Source organism: Mesitornis unicolor, unplaced genomic scaffold (genome assembly GCF_000695765.1).
Source record: "Mesitornis unicolor isolate BGI_N332 unplaced genomic scaffold, ASM69576v1 scaffold49460, whole genome shotgun sequence".
NCBI classification, from domain to species: Eukaryota; Metazoa; Chordata; class Aves; order Mesitornithiformes; family Mesitornithidae; genus Mesitornis; species Mesitornis unicolor.
The window spans coordinates 1-18,315 of NW_010159852.1; the positions used below are offsets into that span (position 1 = coordinate 1).

The window sequence follows — 18,315 nt, forward strand, 5'->3', positions numbered from 1 at the left end:
CCCTGCGGCCTTCGGCATCCCTCTGCCGGGGCGCTCGGGGGTGTGAGTGCGTGCCCTGGCCGGCCTCAGCCAGCCCTCCCTGCGCCGCCCTCCTGCCGCAGGAGGCCGGAGCGCCTGCTGTGCTCCTGCCCAGTGCCTTCGGCATGCGGTGCAGCGCTCGCCAAGCGGGCTGAGCTTGTGCCAGAGGAGGCGGGCTGCTGTCCTACCCGCCCTGCCTTTGCAAAGGCGCCGTGTCGTGGAGTCCGTTTCTTGTCTGTTGGCAGACTCTGCAACCGCTGAGTTACAGTCGAGCTGACTGAAGTGCTACATGTGTGGTGCTGTTTGTAATTTTTTTGAAGAAGCAGCAGCAGTTGTGGATGTAGATATAAATTTGTTTTCCAGTTCTGTTAATCCAGAGTCTCTAACACTTCTACCCAAGCCTCCTAATTACTAGTGCAGTTTAACGCGTGTACCAAAAAATCTATTCGAAAGTAAGGGGTTAGTTTACCTGGTTTTGAAATCTGAAGAATCTCTGAAAGCAGCCTCATCGTTGACAAGCATTATTGTTTTTTGACATCTTTTACAAATACAATAGTCGATATTCCTGAATCTTAAAAAGATCTTTAAATTATTATTCTTCTGTATATCTGTAACCAGTTTTTACTATTGAGCTGAGTCAGTCTAAGCATGACTCTCCTCTTAGTTGGTCTTGGTACAGTCTGGCAGGACAAATGGCCCAAGATTCCCTCCAGAGCACCTTGTTTTTGTAGGTCCAGGAAGCATGATGGTGCAAATCTAGTCTGGTTTTGGCTTAGCAGAAATGGGACAAAATATGTAATGCTGTTATTTCTTATACATGTTTTTACTGAGAACATTCTGCGGAACAGAAAAGGCATGAAAGGTGTACTAGAGGAAGGAAGATGCAGCCCACACTGAAGTGGTGGGAGATTCACCTTTTGCATAAACATGTTGTTTTTATATGGTAAACAGACACCACCCTGGAAACAGGAAATTATCATCATCTGCCATGTAAGCCATTACTTTAAGAATGTATTTCCCTGTTCTAGCTTGCCTGTTACAAGGCACTATAAAAAAAGTCTTAAATGAACAAAATCTTACCCAGAGCTTTTATAGAAGTTAGGGGAAAAAAGTTCATTTATAACTTTTCATGACTAGACTATGGGAGTACTTTTCCTCTGAAACTAGCAGAAAAATCTAGTAACCATTTCTTGAGAGCAAACCACATTGTTAGAACGTGAAACTTCATCATTACTGACTTCAGTTTAGCAATTTCATGTTGACCCTGCCAGACCTGGTCTGGCTTCTATAAAGCCACCGCGCCTGTTGTAACCTTATGTTGTAGGCAGTGCTAGAGTGAAGCTGGCACTTCTTTAGAGTTAGTTTGTTTTATTTTTGCAAGGGAGGGAAGCATTAGCTGGCTTAATTTTTGGACTGGTTTAACTTCTTGAACTGACGTAGTCTTCAAGGATCACAGAAGTGCAAGGGAAATAAGCAAAAATGCAGGTGTTAGCTGGGAAGGGCAGGATTGCAGCAGTACTGACTTACGTAAGCTGCTTCGCCTTTCAGAATGACATCCTCAGGGTTATGATGCAGGAGTGGGGACAGCTTACCTTGGAGTGCTTGCAGTGATTTCTGTCCTCAGTACTCTGTGCAGCTTCTCTGTCTGAAACTGCAAATCTAAGGCTATGATAGGAAAGCTTTTATTGTGGCTACTGTGGAAATGCAAATTACAGGAATAGACAACAGGAAACTATTCACTGCCTTACTTGTATCTCAGTGAGGAAAGGCCAGCTATTTGAGAATTTCTGTTTTCTTAGTTCTTGATTACCTGAGAAAATGAAGAATGCCTGGGCAGGTTAATCTAAAGTAGAAGATCTCAGCTGTATCTGGCAGAGAAAGCAAAAATGCACAAATCTAATTTCCTGTAGCACATCATATTTCTGTCTTCTAGGAAAATGTGGTCGAACTAGTGACAAGTAGGCCAGGTCCAACCTGTGGAACACTTTTGTTTAGACTATTGCCTTTTCTTTTGAGATGAAAATGTGTTTGCTTCCACAATAATTAACACTTTCTATTGTACGTAGTACGTGCACATATGTCTATGGCAGCCCGTGTTGGGGCAAAGGAGAAGAAAAGGCTTTTTTCCACTGTGAGTGTGTGGCACAGTACTAAGCCTGGAAATTATCACTTCTGTATCTTACTGAGTCCTGAACCTGCCATCCAGTCCTATTGCTGCGGACTGGAGCACATAAAGATGATGAATATTTTTAATTAGATATTGTTCCATGTTTATATCTTAATGTATATTATCAAATTGACCAGTGTGTTTGTATGTGAGTCTTGTGGCAATTACATGCAGGTACTTATTAAGGGAAACTACTGTATAAAAAGTAGGAGGAGGTGGGCATTGTTGTGAGAGATGTACAGCCTAAAAAAAAATCAGAATTGTGAATGATTTCCTTAGAAGGAGATGCTTACATCTGAAAAACAAAGCCCTGTAATGAGGGTTTGGCTTTGTACTTGCTCTGGTCTTAATATGCCTGAGTGCCTTGGCACAAATCTGCTGGTTAGTGTATCTGCAAAATGGAGAAGGCTTTTTTCAGCAGAAGTTACGAAAATACCAAAGCAGTGGAAAATAAACAAAACTTGGACAGTTCTGATCTCTTTCAGACACACATTTCTTTCTCATGTGCACTGTTTTAAAACTTGGGAGGGTTATTTAATTTTAAAGGGCTGAACCAGACCTCAAAACTTGGGACTTTTACCTTTGTAAGTTGGTTTTAGAGTTTTTATTTTCCTCTGACAGATCTATTCTGAAGATGGAATCCTGAGAATCAAATTGAGTCTTGTTCTTGTTTACTTTTAGATGCCTGTCTTAGATGTCAAGCTGAAAACAAACAAGAAGATTGTGTTGGTATGTAGTGATTTCATTCACTTGTTTTTCAACTGAAGCTCCTCTCAGTAGGATGCATTTTAAAGTTTGAAGGGAATACTGATTTTATTAATGCTCAAAAGTAAACTGGTGTTCCATTCTACGTCATGTAATCTTTTTACATTAGTAATACTTTATGCTTTATTTTTGAGCACTAATAAAATGAGTTTTCACTTCAGATGTGCTGTAGAACAAAACAGTTTCAAATTTGCTGTCAACATGTGCAACTGAGAGGTTTAAGTTTCTGTCACCCTGGGCATAAATAAGGAGATGATAATGTAGACTTTTGAAGTAGGTAGGAAAAGGCTATGGGTTTGTTTGGTTTGGTTTGGTTTTTTCTTTCTGAGATGCATGCCAGAAGACACAATGGTAATACCAATAAAAATCCTTTAATCTGAAATAAATGTTTATCTGGGTTAGAAAGTGGTATTTTTCCCAGTCTTAATTCAGACACAGAGGAGGCAATTGCTTGTTTGTTCACTTTTCATCTGAAAAAGTGGAATCACTTGAGTTTGCTATAATGCTGTTTAAGCATAAACATATTTTCAATTGCATACCAACACATGCAGAAGCAAGTCTTAACTTAATTCTGATATTTTTAGGTCAGAAATAGAGACAGTTGTCCCAAAGAATTTGCTCTAAACCTTCAACTTTTAAACCAGTGGTAAAACTTTCCACAACCTTATTGTTTCCGTTGTGAGGTCTCAAACTTAATCCACTGTTGGTTTTGATGATTGTTTTAATCAGAACAGGAATTTTCTGTTCCATGTAACCGGCTTGCTAAGTGTCCTACTTAAGATATTCAGAGAGAACAAAAAAGCATAATTTACAACACTCCTTTGATTGATACCCTTGTATTCCAATACAGAAAATGTGAAGTAATAAGAGAAAAAAAATAATTTTGTTTAGGAGTAGGTGGACAATAGATAACCCTTTTTGTTGTGTTGAAACAGCTGTAGCCTGTGAATCACTTCTGGTCTAAGATCCCATTTTGAGGCTTTATACTGTGTCAGAAGTGCCTCCTTGATATCATACCTTTAAGTTTAAACATTGCATTTCAAATGAGAATTTGGTGATGAGTTCTTGTGTGATAGTACATCAGTAGTGCATTGGCTATCCTTTGGTACTGGGGAAGATAAAGTGAAGAACTTAGATAGTGGCATTTATTGTCTGCACAGAACTGATAAATGTGCTTATATATTCACAAAACTGTGTCACTTTATACAAGAAGATGATAATATATGGGGTTTTTCATAACTGGAAATAAATAAAAGGGTTGATGACAGAGAACTGGCTATCATCAGAATGGCCATAATCAGTCTCAGTGAATAATTCACTGATGACCCATTTTGTCTCTAAAGCTTGCAGTGGTTATAAACATCAGAGAATGAGAGTTTGGACCTTGTTGTACGTGTTGGTTGGACAGCTGAGCGTGACTGGAACGTGTTATTTTCTTCTCTTTCAGTGGTCTGGGGAGAATGCAATCATTCCTTCCACAACTGCTGCATGTCCCTGTGGGTGAAACAGAATAATCGCTGTCCCCTCTGCCAGCAGGACTGGGTAGTCCAGAGAATAGGCAAATAAAAACACTGCTGGTTTTATTTCTGTTGAACTTGCTGAAGTACTGTATGTCTTATGCCATATGCTCGTCCAAAAGAATGGCATGATTTATTTAGTTTATCTGCTACAAGAACAGTGGTTTTGTTGTATGCTCTGCTGTTCGAGGCGGCAGTGGTCGGTCTTACTGCAGATATTTCCCCAGCTCCAAAAAGAGAGACACTATGTTAACAAATGTATCTGTTATGATTTGAGTGTTAACCATGTCAGAGCCTAGAAATGTGGTGGTGCAGATTATGCCCTAAATGCAGTTTATTTAATGTTTTTGCACGGATAAATAAATTAATTTGAAAGGGCAACCTTACCTGTAAGTCTCATATGCTGCATAGTTTACTGTCAGGATAAGGAACTTGTTTTCTAAGTAATATTGTATACCAAAACACAGTTGGTGAGTTTTTCAGAAAGTATTCGTTTTTTAAAATCTAAAATAAATAGTGTAAAGCATTTGCTATGTGCTTTTTCTATCACACTATACTAAACATTTCTAATTTAGGTTTTCTTTTACTTTAGAAAATCTTGTTTTGTTGTATCTCTGAGTCCATTGCTGTATTTTATTCTCTTCTGTACATGATTTCTGCAACCGTAGTATTGAAATTTAACCACATTATTAAAAAAATATCTATTTCTTTCAAAGGTCATGGAAACATGTATTTTTAATCCAGAGACTTCTGGTACAAGGACAGGTATTTGGTATCAGCTAACTAGGAGCGTAAACAATCTCACTGGTTAGCTGACTAATACAGAAAGCAAACAAAACTGATAATTTAAATATCCCAAGGAAAGCAGGTACTAATTAAATCTAGGGAAAAAATGTTAAATTGTTATTTCATGAAGTCAATTAATATAAATTTATGATAATTTTATTGGTTACAGTGTTTTGGAAGTGGGAGAAAGCATTGCATAATTTTTGTAGAAATTCTCAATATATCTTTTTTATATGAATCATGTTTTTTTTCTTACAAATATTGTAAGTGCTTGTCTCTGCTTTCTCTTTTCCCTAAATATGTGAAGTAATTACTATTCATCTGTACATCTGCTGTGGTTTTTCTTTAAGATATGTAATAGGTTGGATTACTGCTTTAAGTCTGTAACAAGTTCAGGCTTAATAAAACGGTTAATAAATCTGGGTGAAATTGAAGCAACATTATACACATATTGTTTACTTAAACATTTAAGATGATAGTTTTAAAGGTTAATGCATTTCTCAGCAGATGTAGTTCTAGCTAGTTCTGTTCATTTTAAGTATATTTAAAGAGGTTTATCTTCACTGTATAAAGTAGTTCCAGTTGCCGTCTTTTTGTCATAAAACATACCTATAGAGTTTACTGTGTTTGTGTTTAATGCTTGTAATCTTGATTTGAAGATGTTTTGTTTTTTTAAATACAGCTTTCGTCTTATTACACACTGAGATTAAAAAAATCCTCCATGTCACTGCTACAGTGTGTCTGATCGGTTGTTATCCCAGATGGTTTCTGTCTTAAAATTGAAAACAAATACAAAATAGGTTAAGGTGCCTGTAGCATTTGTGGTGGTGTGGAGTATTTCATCTTAGCTTTTCTGTTTGTGTAAAAAAGATTCTTCTTAAAATGATCGCAAAAGAAAATCTGCTTGAATGTGAAAGTAAGTTTTAGCTGCAGAAGTTAAACTTTATCTTATCTACCACTTAGTTTCTCTGCCAGAATGTATTCACAGACTCCATCCTCTGACCTCTTTTAATTCCATCTAGTCCCATCAAATTAGGACGACTTCTTTCATTTTGCTGAAGTACCAAAATAGTTTTCGCCCTGCTTTCAGTTCCCATCACGTGCATGACGAGTAGCTAAGAATTATAATTGTAGAAAGGTTTTCCAAAGTGTCAACTCAAACCGGTGTTAAAACAAATGAGGTATTAGGAAAGTTAATATTGAAATCAGAGAGGCTGATACTTGTGTGTATCTATTTGTGTATTACAAGTATCTTGTTGCCCAGTAATTAGAGGTTCACCTAGAATATAAGGTACTGAATTTATCTGCATATTTTGTGTGATTTAGAGATTAGCTTAAGTCCCATTCTTTCTATGAGCTTTGCACCAGAGGAATTTTTCTCCTGTTCCAAATCATACCCTGATACTCCATTAGCATAGCTCTTAATAAGTACACATTTTTAGTCCTCAGTTTGTTCGCCTGTTGTACATGCAGAATAAACAACAACCAAACACACTGTTTTGTGGGTTGGTAACACTAACTTCAGTAGCTGCTGTTGAGTAACAGATTAATGCTGATCTACTTTTCTCCACTGTTTATTAAATACTGGGTAGATTTGGATAATTCAGCAAATCTAGCTGGAATCTTCTCTTAAAAGTGACTAGAGTAATGAGTATGTGTCCAAAGAGCATATTGCTTCACTTAGCTTTTTATGAAGTTACATTCTTTTAGAGAAAGTTTATGTTCTATAGAATGTGGCAGGATTCTCATTACTGGAGCAGAGTGATTTTTGGAGGTGTGAATATGTTTTTCTTATGCAGATATCATAAACATTATGTATTTCTTGGTTTGCTTAGACATTAGTATACCAGCAGCTGGTGGAAGCTTGAGTACACCCTTAGGTCCCCAGCTACGAGCAATTTGTGCTGCTACTCTAAGTTTGAGCTGTGGTGGCATTCTTGCTACATGTAAAATAGACTGGTGAATTTTAGGAGCTGAAATTAAAGCTTTTGTTATCTCCTTTATTGTTTTTCTGTACCCAGGATATTACAGGAATATGTTGTTGTGGGCACCATTTTCAGGAAGGCCACCAGCAAAATTCTGCATATCTTCCTCTGACTTTTTTCAGTTCTGCTTACTCTGCTGGCTGCATTCTTTAGCCTTTTATGTAACCTCCTTCTGCCCTGTATTGCATTCACCTGTACAAGTGATTGCTCTACAAGCAGGACTTTCCCATTCTCTACTTCAGAGGCCACCATGTTCTCGTGCATGCACAGCAGTTTGCAATGGATGGTGCTCTCAATCACAGCTAGAAAAACACTAATGTAATTTTGTAGAGTATAAGCATGAGTTATATGGCAAATGGATTCCATGCAGACAGGATTAAGCATGTAAAAACAAAATACTACATAGTAGTAGAGTGACAAAAAGCAGCCAAGAAGGGCTTAGCACTTACTGTAGGGAGTCTGAGAGGTGCCTGTTATTATTGCTGATGTTTAGCGGTCGTGATTCAGCTCTTCACCTTGTTCTAAGAGTGAAAGGAAGAGAAAAGGAAATTTGACCTTGACCTCAGGAGTACAGCTTGGCCCCATTGCTACTGGAAGAACCATGGAACTGCTTTTCCTGTTACTACAATACTTTCCTTATGTTTAAAGTTTCAACAGCCACTTGCCCCCATGGCAGAAGGGGGCTTAGCCTAGTAAGTGCCACCCATGATTTTTATTCTTTGGGGGGAAAAAATGGGGTACAGACTTCCTGATAGGCAGCCATTGAGTGAAGTCAGGTGGAATTTGCCTTCACTTGGTTATAATCAGCTTTGTCCCTTTGTTGATGCAACCTCAGCCACACACTGTTGCCACCTTCTCATCCTTCTACTTACTGTCATACAGCTCAGCAGGGAATACAAACTGAGGACACAATAACAGATGGAAGCGACTTGGCAAGATTTGGCTGGTTGTTTGAAGTGTTTTTCCTTTTTCTGTGGGTAGGAGATGAAGTCAGAACTGTATGTTGTTTCATATATAGGGATCGTTATTTTTAGACTAGCAGCAGGTCTTAGCCTCTGCATGTAATCCGCTCAGACAGAGCCACATGAGGCATCAAGGTTTGCAGAAAGCGTCTGTGGAGCTCAGAGTCACTGATGTTGAGTATAACTTGAGTTTTGGAAGTGTAGATGCTCAAAGCACTGATTTGTGTGGTAATTTAAAGCTCAGTGACTCATCTATGTCAACTTCTGTTTCTGGCATGGCAGATTTGTGATAAAGGCTTTTTATAAAACCAGATCCCAACATATGTCATTCTTGGTACATTGGTGTTCTCTGTGTCGAGAGACAGACACAAGGCTGTCCTATTAAATGTGGCCAAAGTGCCACTGAGTTTGAAGCGTGCATGTATTGCAGACGGGAACCTTTGCATGTTCTGAGCAGCCAAGGACAGTGCATTTAGAGGGAATCTTGGTACATTTAAAAGTTATCAGGGCCCATTCTGAAAAACACCAGCTGAACTACCTATGTTTGGTACTGCCAGTGAGGTTTGCCTAGGATGTCATCCCTCGGCTATACATAGCAAACTCAAAGCTCCTTACAGAGAAACCTCTTACCAGTCACTTTCCACAAATGGTGCATATACCTAAAGGTACTTAGTGAAAATCCTTGAGAGGTATTTAATGCAAAAGCAGTTAGTCTCTCTGGTGTTTTTCAGAAGCCCCCAGACACCACTAGCAGGGAGAAGCACAGTGCAGTTACAGCACAGCACTTGGGCCAGCTACTTGTTTTGTCTCAACCAGGCTCTGCCACCCCAAGAGCTTGCCAGCATGTGTGACATGGGGGGACTTGACAACCTGATTGCCAACACAGCCTACCTGCAGGCACGGAAGAGTGGAGAGGGAGACACCAAGGAGATGCAAAAGAGACGTAGGAGCCTCTCACTGCCCAAGATTGATCAATGCAAAGAGGCTAGACAGTCCGTTGTTGCTGACTACGACAGCATCTGTGAGCAGCAGCCCATTGGCAAGAAATTCTTCAGAGACTTCTTAGAGACGGTGCCAGAATATTTGGTAGCTAGGGAATTCCTGGATGAGGTGTCAAACTGGGAGTTGGCAGAGGACAATGTTAAGAGCAGTACCATGGAAAATATGATCACCAATTTTCTTAAGGCGGGCTCCAAAAACCACCTGGCTTTCATGAGCTCTGACTTGGCCAGCAAATGCCAGGCAGCTACTGAGAAAGATTATGAGAATGTCATGCAGCTGGCCAAGGAGGAAAGCAAAGTCTTCCTTAAAGACAAGCCCTTCCAAGACTTCCAGACCAGCCCCTTCTACGACAAATTCCTCCAATGGAAAGTTTTTGAGAAGCAGCCGGTAACTGAGAAATACTTCTATGAGTTCCGAGTGCTGGGCAAAGGTGGCTTCGGAGAGGTAAGAGCTGTACTTTTAAGGATGTGGGTCATCCCTCCCCTTTCAAGACCAGCAGGTGGGTTTGCAAAGAGGAACTTGGCAATGGGTTAAGAAATTGTCTAAGGTTTTGCAAATCTTGCTCTTTCAGATTTTCAGTTTCCCAGAAATAAGGCTGGGTTTGTTATCTAAACTGTGATATAGGCTCCAGGTGCCTGTAGTGAAGAGCTACTCTAAAATTTTTATGTTCTGTATCTGTGTTAGTAAAGAAGCAGGCTACTTTACAAAAGCTTGTGTAACTGTTCATGTAGTTAATTATTGGTCTGCTCCTTGGCACTGTTTCAGTCTGTGCAAGCCTGCACACTCCCAGATAAGTGCAGTTTAGGGAATAGCACAGATCAGGATCTGTTCCCAAAATGTACTATGAATAAAGCTGCCTTTTTTGAGATAGAAGAGAGTTTAGCTATACAGGTGCAAGTTGTGTATGTGGCTTTTTCTCACTGGTCAAAGAATAGGTCCTTGTTCATTTCATTTGCTAATGCATGTCCACTAATGGTGTCCTTGAGGTCCACTGTATAAGGTCCAGAACAGATTGTATGTTTGTTTTTTCCTTATTTTCTCTGCTAATATACTCTGCCATGAAAGTTAGCATCACCAGCTACTAATAGGAACAGGAGCATCACAGATACCTGCCTATTACTGCCCTTGATATTCCAGCCTGTGTGTGTGAAATTCCTTCGTTACCTTTCCTTGTGCATCTTGCTCCTCTAGGTTTGTGCCACCCAGGTGAAAAATACTGGCAAGATGTATGCCTGCAAGAAACTGGATAAGAAAAGGTTGAAAAAGAAAGGTGGAGAGAAGATGGCACTACTGGAGAAAGAGATCCTGGAGAAGGTCAACAGCCCTTTCATAGTCACACTAGCTTATGCCTATGAGAGCAAAAGCCATCTGTGTCTTGTCATGAGCCTCATGAATGGAGGGGATTTGAAGTATCACATCTACAATGTGGGGGAAAGGGGTTTGGAAGTGAACAGAGTGATCTATTACTCAGCTCAGATTACCTGTGGGATTCTGCATCTCCATTCCATCAAGATTGTGTACCGGGACATGAAACCAGAAAATGTTCTCCTAGATGATAACGGTAACTGCAGACTGTCTGATCTTGGATTGGCAGTGCAAGTCAAAGAGGGAAAAAGCATCACTCAGAGGGTGAGTATAAATTCATTGAACATGGGCAGTGGGAAGGGAAGCTGTTCTATTTCTAATACATTGTGAGTCCAGGACTTAATTCCCTGGGATTTGTTCTTTGCTAAAGACCTTACGTGGTCATTTCATTCTGAGAGACAGGTAGTAAGAAGATTTGGTTAATTAACTCTCTAGATGCTATATGTAGTGAAATAACTTCTCTTGCACAGAAACAGTAGAATCAAATTGACCTGTTGTTTCTCTTGAGATAAACTCTGGAACCAACCATTTTAGAGAGGCTGACACAGATGCCTTGTGCTGTGAGCAGTAGTGCATAGTCAGGGATTTAACCTGTGATTTGTTTGGATAATGTGCAGCAGTCAAAGATACGACTCCTCTGTATGCGGTTTTCACTCCCAGAAGAATACAATTTCTTCCAGACATTCTGAAGTGATGCTGCTGATTGTAAGATCAAGGTGCTGCACAATAAACCACTGCCAACCTTCTTCCTCCAACAGATTAATTTCTGAGAAAGTTAGCAGGCTTGATGAGCGTTTGCAGATGTACATGTCTGTGTGTGTGTGCAGGAAGAAGGCAAGGGATGACCAGCTGATTTCTGCTGAGTGAGTCAGACCGTGCAGCACTCAGCTGTGCCTGTGGTCATCCCAAACGAACCCAGATTTGTAGTAATGTTTACACAGGAAAGATGTATTCATGTAGCTTAACTAAGAAAAAAGTGTATTTCCCCCCAGGTGTCTGGAGCTTAAAGATGTATATAATGAATGAGTGTGTCTGAAATACACTAAGAATATGAAGAAACAGAAGCAACGTTATGAACTAGTCTTACTGCCTTATGTTGAACTCCCGAGTCTTTGAAGTTTATCTGTAGAAATTCACTAGGAGAGGACCTGCTAGTAGCCTTTAGCATCGTGCTTTAAGTGCATGTCTTTTGATGTTGCTACTTAATACAGTAATTTGTAGTTTGAAGGATATATTTTTTTTCCTGGCGATTAAAAAAAATTGTATTATGAGTGGTTTTAGTTCTCAGTGAAAGAAAATATGGAAACTTATGTGGTTTTAGATAGGAAATAATTTTAAAATTAGACTGCGTTATGTTTTGGATAAAAAAATAGCATTTATGTGAAAGCTAAGGCAGATTTTAAAATAGAACTTGTGTAAAATGGGAATGTTGTTTTGTTTGTGAAGGTGGTATTTTGATCAGTGACCCCGAAGCTATAAAGACTGCTGTGTTTTGCAAGTTATAGATACATGCAGTATTATGATCAGAAAAAGTAATTTTGTCCAAGAGCTGTTTTTCCTACTCACAAATGTGTGGGGCTTGGCAGAAGGAAAAAAAAAAAAAAAGAAAAACGAAAAAGCATATTTAGAAATGTCTACCCCCTTCTGTTGGTGTGAGGGTAAAATCTCAAAGTAGCAGTGAACAAGGTGGTAGTGCCAAGTTGTTCTAATGATTTTTCTTCTGTTGTTGTTCACTGTTTGTTCACTGCACTATTCACTGTTTATGTGAGTGCTTTTATTAGAGGAAAACCTGCAATGAATCATATACTACACGATTGTAGTGAGTTAGAAGGAATTTCTATTAAAGGCAGTTTTATTCATACAGGAAATTGAAAAAGGAGAAGGGGAAAAAAATGTTTGGGTGGGTTGGTTGGTTGGTTTGTTTTCTGTATCATAACTATGAGGAAGTTAAATGAATAATAATTCCCAGTATTATTTTGCATTTCTATAAAATGTGACCCTATTTGAGTCATTTGAAAGCTCCTACTAAAAATATAAGAGAATACTAAAAATATTACTATTATTTATTGTAGTCATACATATGAAGACCTAGAAACAACTTTACAAAATTTGTTGTATTAAACTTCACCATATAACCGTATAATAAAATAAAAATGGTGCTGTTAAATTAATTTTTGTGTACTAATCACAGTTACATCGTGGCTTTAAATTGGCAGAAAGTTTGTATCATAGCATGCGTTTTGAGTATGACTACCAAAGTGTTACTACCTGAAAAAATCTTGAGAGAAGATACTTGTATAGTTTTGGGTTTGTTTCACCTAAACAGATATATGGCTTCAAGACAGATTTGTTAAATTAAATTTAATCGGTCGCACCATTTTGTGGACACAGCTTTGTACGGGCAGTTTTATAAGCTAAAGCAGAAAATATATCTCTTCAGGCCAAATCTATATTGTGTTGAATATCTGAGTGAAGTGCCTAACATGATAAAGCTGTTTCTAGACTTACAATTTTCGGTCACTAATTATAGGGATAATACTAGTGATCTATAACATAAAACCTTTTCATTTCAATTTATGTATCCATTGGCAAAGTACCCTTCTGTTTTGGTGGATATTGTAATACGCTGAACTTCATTTATATCTCCAGCAGCTCTGACTTTAAAGTTTTATTATCCTGTAATCCTCTTTTATGACCTGGTTCCTCAGTATTGCACTTAAAATACTGTTTTTGTGCACTATGAGAATAATGTCTAACTTTGCTTTAATCATACACATAAGTCATTCTCTACTGCCTGAAAGTAATTGATTGATATCCCCAGTACCAAATGAAACCTTGGTTTAGCTGTCTGGTACCGTTAATAGTCATTTATTTCACCTGTGAAGATAATTTTTACTTGGCCAGTCTTACGCATATTACAAAGAATTTAGGTAGTTTAATTGTTAAACGCAAGGTAGAACTAATTTTTAAAATTGCACTAATTGTGGCGTTTCTGTAAGGGGATTATTAAAAGAAAGTTGGATTTTTTTTTTTCTGTCCAATGAAAGCTTGTGAGCTTGAGTTGTTTGATCTTTCATTTCATTTCTTGTTTTTCATCTACGAAGCATCAGTAGCAGCAACTGTTGAATTCCTTGTTTTGCTGAAGTCCTGTTTCAGAGGAAAAAAATAATATGCTTTTTTGGGTCATATTTTAGCAGTTTAGTCACACTGAACAGACTTCTACAATGCAAGCTACCCTTGCATTCAGTAAAGCTACTTTTATTACAAGATTATATTAATTCTTCCAGTTGTATTTTGTAGGTGTGAACTAAATAGATGCTAAAGATAAAATAAAATAATAAAATATTTTTCCACAACTGTCTGAAGATCTCTATCAGCAATTTAGGTTTTTCTTCCTGACTGCAGATCTTTTCATGATCTCTCTAGTTTTTCAGGTCTTAAGTGGATCTTCCTTGTGAATAAGCAAAATAAAATGGAAAACTCTTCCATACCTTTTAGGTATCATGGAGAGCCAAGTAAACAAATATGGAATAGTTATCTGAGTTTTGGCATGTGCTTAAAAAATGTTCATTTCCGTGTGTCTGACCATAACTGTGCTGGTGTGAAAGTGTCTCTTAGTACGTCATAGACAGTGAAACACAGCAGCAGTTTCCCACATTTTTTTTTTTCTCCTATATCTCTTTTTTGCTATGTATCATGAAGTAGAAACATCATGTAATGGCTTTCATTGTTCCTTATACAGGATTGAATAGTATATAATACATGGATTTATCTATGTATTTATTTCATTAGAGATTTCAAAAATGCATTATTTTGACACATTGGGAAAGTTTTGTGCACCTCTCATGAGTGTACAAGCCATTAAAGATATATGCCACTTCAAAAGCATCAGAGAAGTTCTTAGCTTCTCGTGTATAAATAAATGCACATCACCCATACATCAGCTGGAGGATGCATAAATCTCTGTTGGAAATCTCATTAGGTGATTAGGTTATCACATGTCACAAGTGATAGGATAGTTAACGTGTTCATGCTTTAGACATTTTCCAAGTTTTCAGTGAAGAATTCTATGAAACTATAATGTTTATCTGCTGTTTACCAGCCAAAGATTGTTGTCTTTGTGGGTGGAAAGGTTTTCTGAATTTCTGATGTTGACTTTAATGTGGTTGTCTTATGAAATAATGTGTGTTTATGCTGCATTGTGCAGCTGATGGTTTAATACATGATTGAAGAAGTTGCCTTGGTATCCTTTAAGTATTGTCATTGCATATACTCCTTTTGAGAAATATTGGTGTGCTCTATACCACTTGTCTGTAACTGATGAGTAAAAGTACCCTACTTTAAGAAACAATGCTTCTTACAAAGGTCTTGAAGGAGTTGGATATGCAGCCTTAGTTTTCTCCCTTTCTTTTCAATTGCTAAAGCAGCAAGTAGAAGCATCTGGCGTTCTATGTGAATGTTATTTAGGATGTATGTAGGCAGCTGTAATAATTAGAGTTTAGAAAGCTACACACTAAGGTGCGGCGATTTGCATTTGTGAAGTGCTAGCTGGCTTTACAATGGAGAAATCACAAAAGAAACCCCCACAATTCTGAACAATAACAGTCTTGGAAATAAAAAGTAAAAGGCAGTTGAAAGCTACTTAGAATGTACTTTTTCTTTATGAAACAAACATGGATTACATGGCATCTTCTCATGATACATGCACGTACCTGTGCAGTCTACCTGGAAATGTGTATATGCATGCTTACTCCGGCAGAGTTCTTACTGACATCACTGGAAGCAGAAATAAACTCATGCCAGTGATAATACAATTATTCAGGACTTGAGGAAATATCGTTACGACTTTTCATACAAGTGTACTTGTAGCATCAGTTCTGATGTGTTGGTCATACCGTGCCTACTAGACTGTCTTACAGTTATGCCCTTTCAAATGCTTATATTCTCTTTGGCTTACAGAATTACAATAGGCAACAAGGAGAAAGGATGACTTTTGCATAGGCAGAATGTTCAGTCGAGTTGCATACTCACTTGATCGATTCTGGAACTGCTGGTTTTTGCACATGACATAAATGAGGAGCCTGCATCCTGTTTCTCCACTTGAATGGTGTGACCTGGCATCCATTTTCGTGAAGTCTATGCAACGTTTTCTCATACAACTCAAAATTCACTTGTTATATGTGAGTCAAATGCTCCTGCCCTTATCCAAAAGAGTAATACTACTTAATTTGCTGAGAATGGTTGCAGGAAAAGTAAGCATGTTCTTCTGTTTAGTACCCTCATATCCTCCATGTTTCAAAATACAGAGGACTTAATTCCATTTTTCCGTAAGTCAGTGCATATTTGCTGTTTATTTCAGGAAGACCTTTCTGCCCTTACAGGCTATGGCTTTTGTGCAAGCAGCTGTTGCGTGTACAGTGTGAAGTACTTTTGTGCAGATGCACGTGAGCCAGAGAGCTTGAATATTGACATAATTACTGTGAAAAATGAATACTATTTTTGTAGTGTTTATAAAAATGCATTCGTATCTTCAGAGGTCTCAGGCTTCTTCACACTTTTCCTGTGCTATGTTTTGTATATTTGAAGGACATAATAATATTTTTATAGGAAAAACATGTTTTGGTTAAAACCTTATTCAAAATGTCCTTTTGCCCTCCTGTATGTTTGTGTATTGTAAGATTCTGTTTCTTAGGAAAACAGAAGGAAATCTATTTAGATGTTCCTGAAACTTGCAGTTTAATTTCAAGGCAGTTGAGAAGCGGGAGGAGGGTTTAGACTTGTGAAATAAAAAATAACTCAGCAAGCTCTTCTACAGTCGACCTTTGGTCACTAGCACATGGCATTCTTACTGGGTAAGATTCTGTAGAAATGTGTTCTTCCTTTGCACTTTGAAAAATGACAGCCCTTTGTTTGCTCGGAATTAGGAGTGACTTGCTGCTGGTTTACAGTTTCAAAGCCACCATTCTGCTTATGCATTTTTAAGTGTAACATGTAAAATTATCTTTTACTAGCAGAACTTTGTTCTTAAAAATTTTGGTAATCACGGTTGTTACGAAGTGCGTCATCATGACGAGTATTTCAGGTTTTTATAATCTCTGAAACGTGCTTTACAGAATGCAACCTTATCCACTATGAATGCCACGATCATGAGAGTGAAGGGAGCAAAACTGATTTTGTGGGATCATTCTGCCTCCTGCAGTTTTGGAGAGGGCAGAAAAGGATACTGTAGTCTTCTAAATAATGAGAATGCAAGGTGTCCCATGAAACGCTTTTTCTACGTACAGCGTGCCACCCATGAGACCACGTTTTACTGTCTGGGAAAAGACATTGGAGCCCTTTAAGATGTAGCGTCAGGCCTCTTTGCATGACTTTTAACCTTGTTCTTAATTCAGTTTAATCTGACAGTTAATAAATGTTATAGCATTTTCTATAAAAAACCCCAAGAGATAAGATTCCTTATCAAGTTCCTGGAGCTGGTAGAAAGCTTAATTGAGCTCTTTGAACAAGAAAAGTGGCGTGTAAATGCTCAGTACTACTGTTTACTCCCTTTGTCTCTTGAGGTTCATTATTTAGTATAAAAAATTATATACACTCTGCAGTGATCTCTTTGATAAGTCATTTAGTGGGCCACTTTTTCCTTCAACATTGTCAAAGATGGTCTTATTTTGTTGGGTAAGAAATGCAATTTGCCTGACAATGTTTGAACTGTGGATTTGACGGCTTTGACCAGAAGCAGGAACTGTAAGGTGAAGAATGTAGTACTTCTGTTCATATTGGACTGTGTGTGGCATTCCACATACTGTGATGAGTAGTTTCAGTTAACAAACGTATTACGACTTTTTTATGAAGACAAAAAAAATCCTGAAATTACAGACAGAAGCAATTGGTTTTGCTTTTGTTGTTCAGGTTTAAAACCTGCTAGTTGAAAAGTAGCGGGTTCAAAATACGTTGAGGCGTTTCTTAACACAACGTGTACTTAAGCTGCAGGACTCTTCTGCTTTTGCAGTTCTTGTAGGGGCTGAGGTTTTATCCAGGTCCAGGGGGAGAGCTGACAATTGGTGGAAGATAACTTTGTTGGGAGAAAACACTTCTGTCTCCAGAAAGCCTTGCACTGCAAACACTGGGAGTCTAGGAAAGTATTAGAAAAGTATCAGTGTACATGCTACGATCTTACTGTCTTCACTACGCACCCATTTTTTGGCCAGTCACACAGTAAACTGGCAGATGGGCCTTTGGGCTGATGCAGCCAGTACCTGACTTCCTGGATTTGCACAGGAAAGAATTGTAGCTCCAGCACTGGTCATAATCCTGAAAGCTAAAGCGGATGAAATCCTGTGGATTTCAGGGATAGACAGTAACATCCAGGCCTCATTTGTCATTCACAGTGTTTGACCTGCAGGGGCTGTACCTGCATTGGCGGGCCAGTACCCTTCTCAGGGCACCTTGCAGTCCTGTTCCCTCGGTCACACTGGCACTGAACACAGAATTTCTCTGTGAAGTTCCCTTTTTGAGAGAGCCAGCTCTCTCACACCTCTCTCATACCACGTTGTGCTCTATGATACTGTATTTGCATTCATTATAAAAAGCTTCATAAAATATATGCAGAGCTAAGTAGATGGATAATTTTCTCCCTTATTAATATTTTTATGGATTATTCTATGGTCACTAAATAATAAAACCATAAATATATCTCTGAAGTGAGGTATTATTATTCCCACATTATAGATGGGAAATATTTAAAGGGAAAG

At 38.4% G+C, this 18,315-nt stretch overlaps 2 protein-coding genes across 2 annotated transcripts in view; both read left to right on the forward strand.

Annotated features, from left to right (window-relative positions):
- Positions 1 to 2,819: 2,819 nt before the first annotated feature.
- LOC104543425 (RING-box protein 2-like) lies at positions 2,820 to 4,516 on the forward strand (the record flags this gene model as incomplete). Its single annotated transcript, XM_010188037.1, has 2 exons — positions 2,820 to 2,914; positions 4,398 to 4,516. Coding segments are annotated over 2 exons (214 nt in total), but the record flags the coding sequence as incomplete, so codon positions are not given.
- Positions 4,517 to 8,896: 4,380 nt separating this feature from the next.
- GRK7 (G protein-coupled receptor kinase 7) overlaps positions 8,897 to 18,315 on the forward strand; it is a 19,669-nt gene continuing 10,250 nt past the window's right edge. Inside the window, exons 1-2 of the mRNA XM_010188026.1 lie at positions 8,897 to 9,646; positions 10,394 to 10,831. Coding sequence (XP_010186328.1) covers positions 8,897 to 9,646; positions 10,394 to 10,831 — 1,188 coding nt within the window. The remainder of the gene's footprint in view (positions 9,647 to 10,393; positions 10,832 to 18,315) is intronic.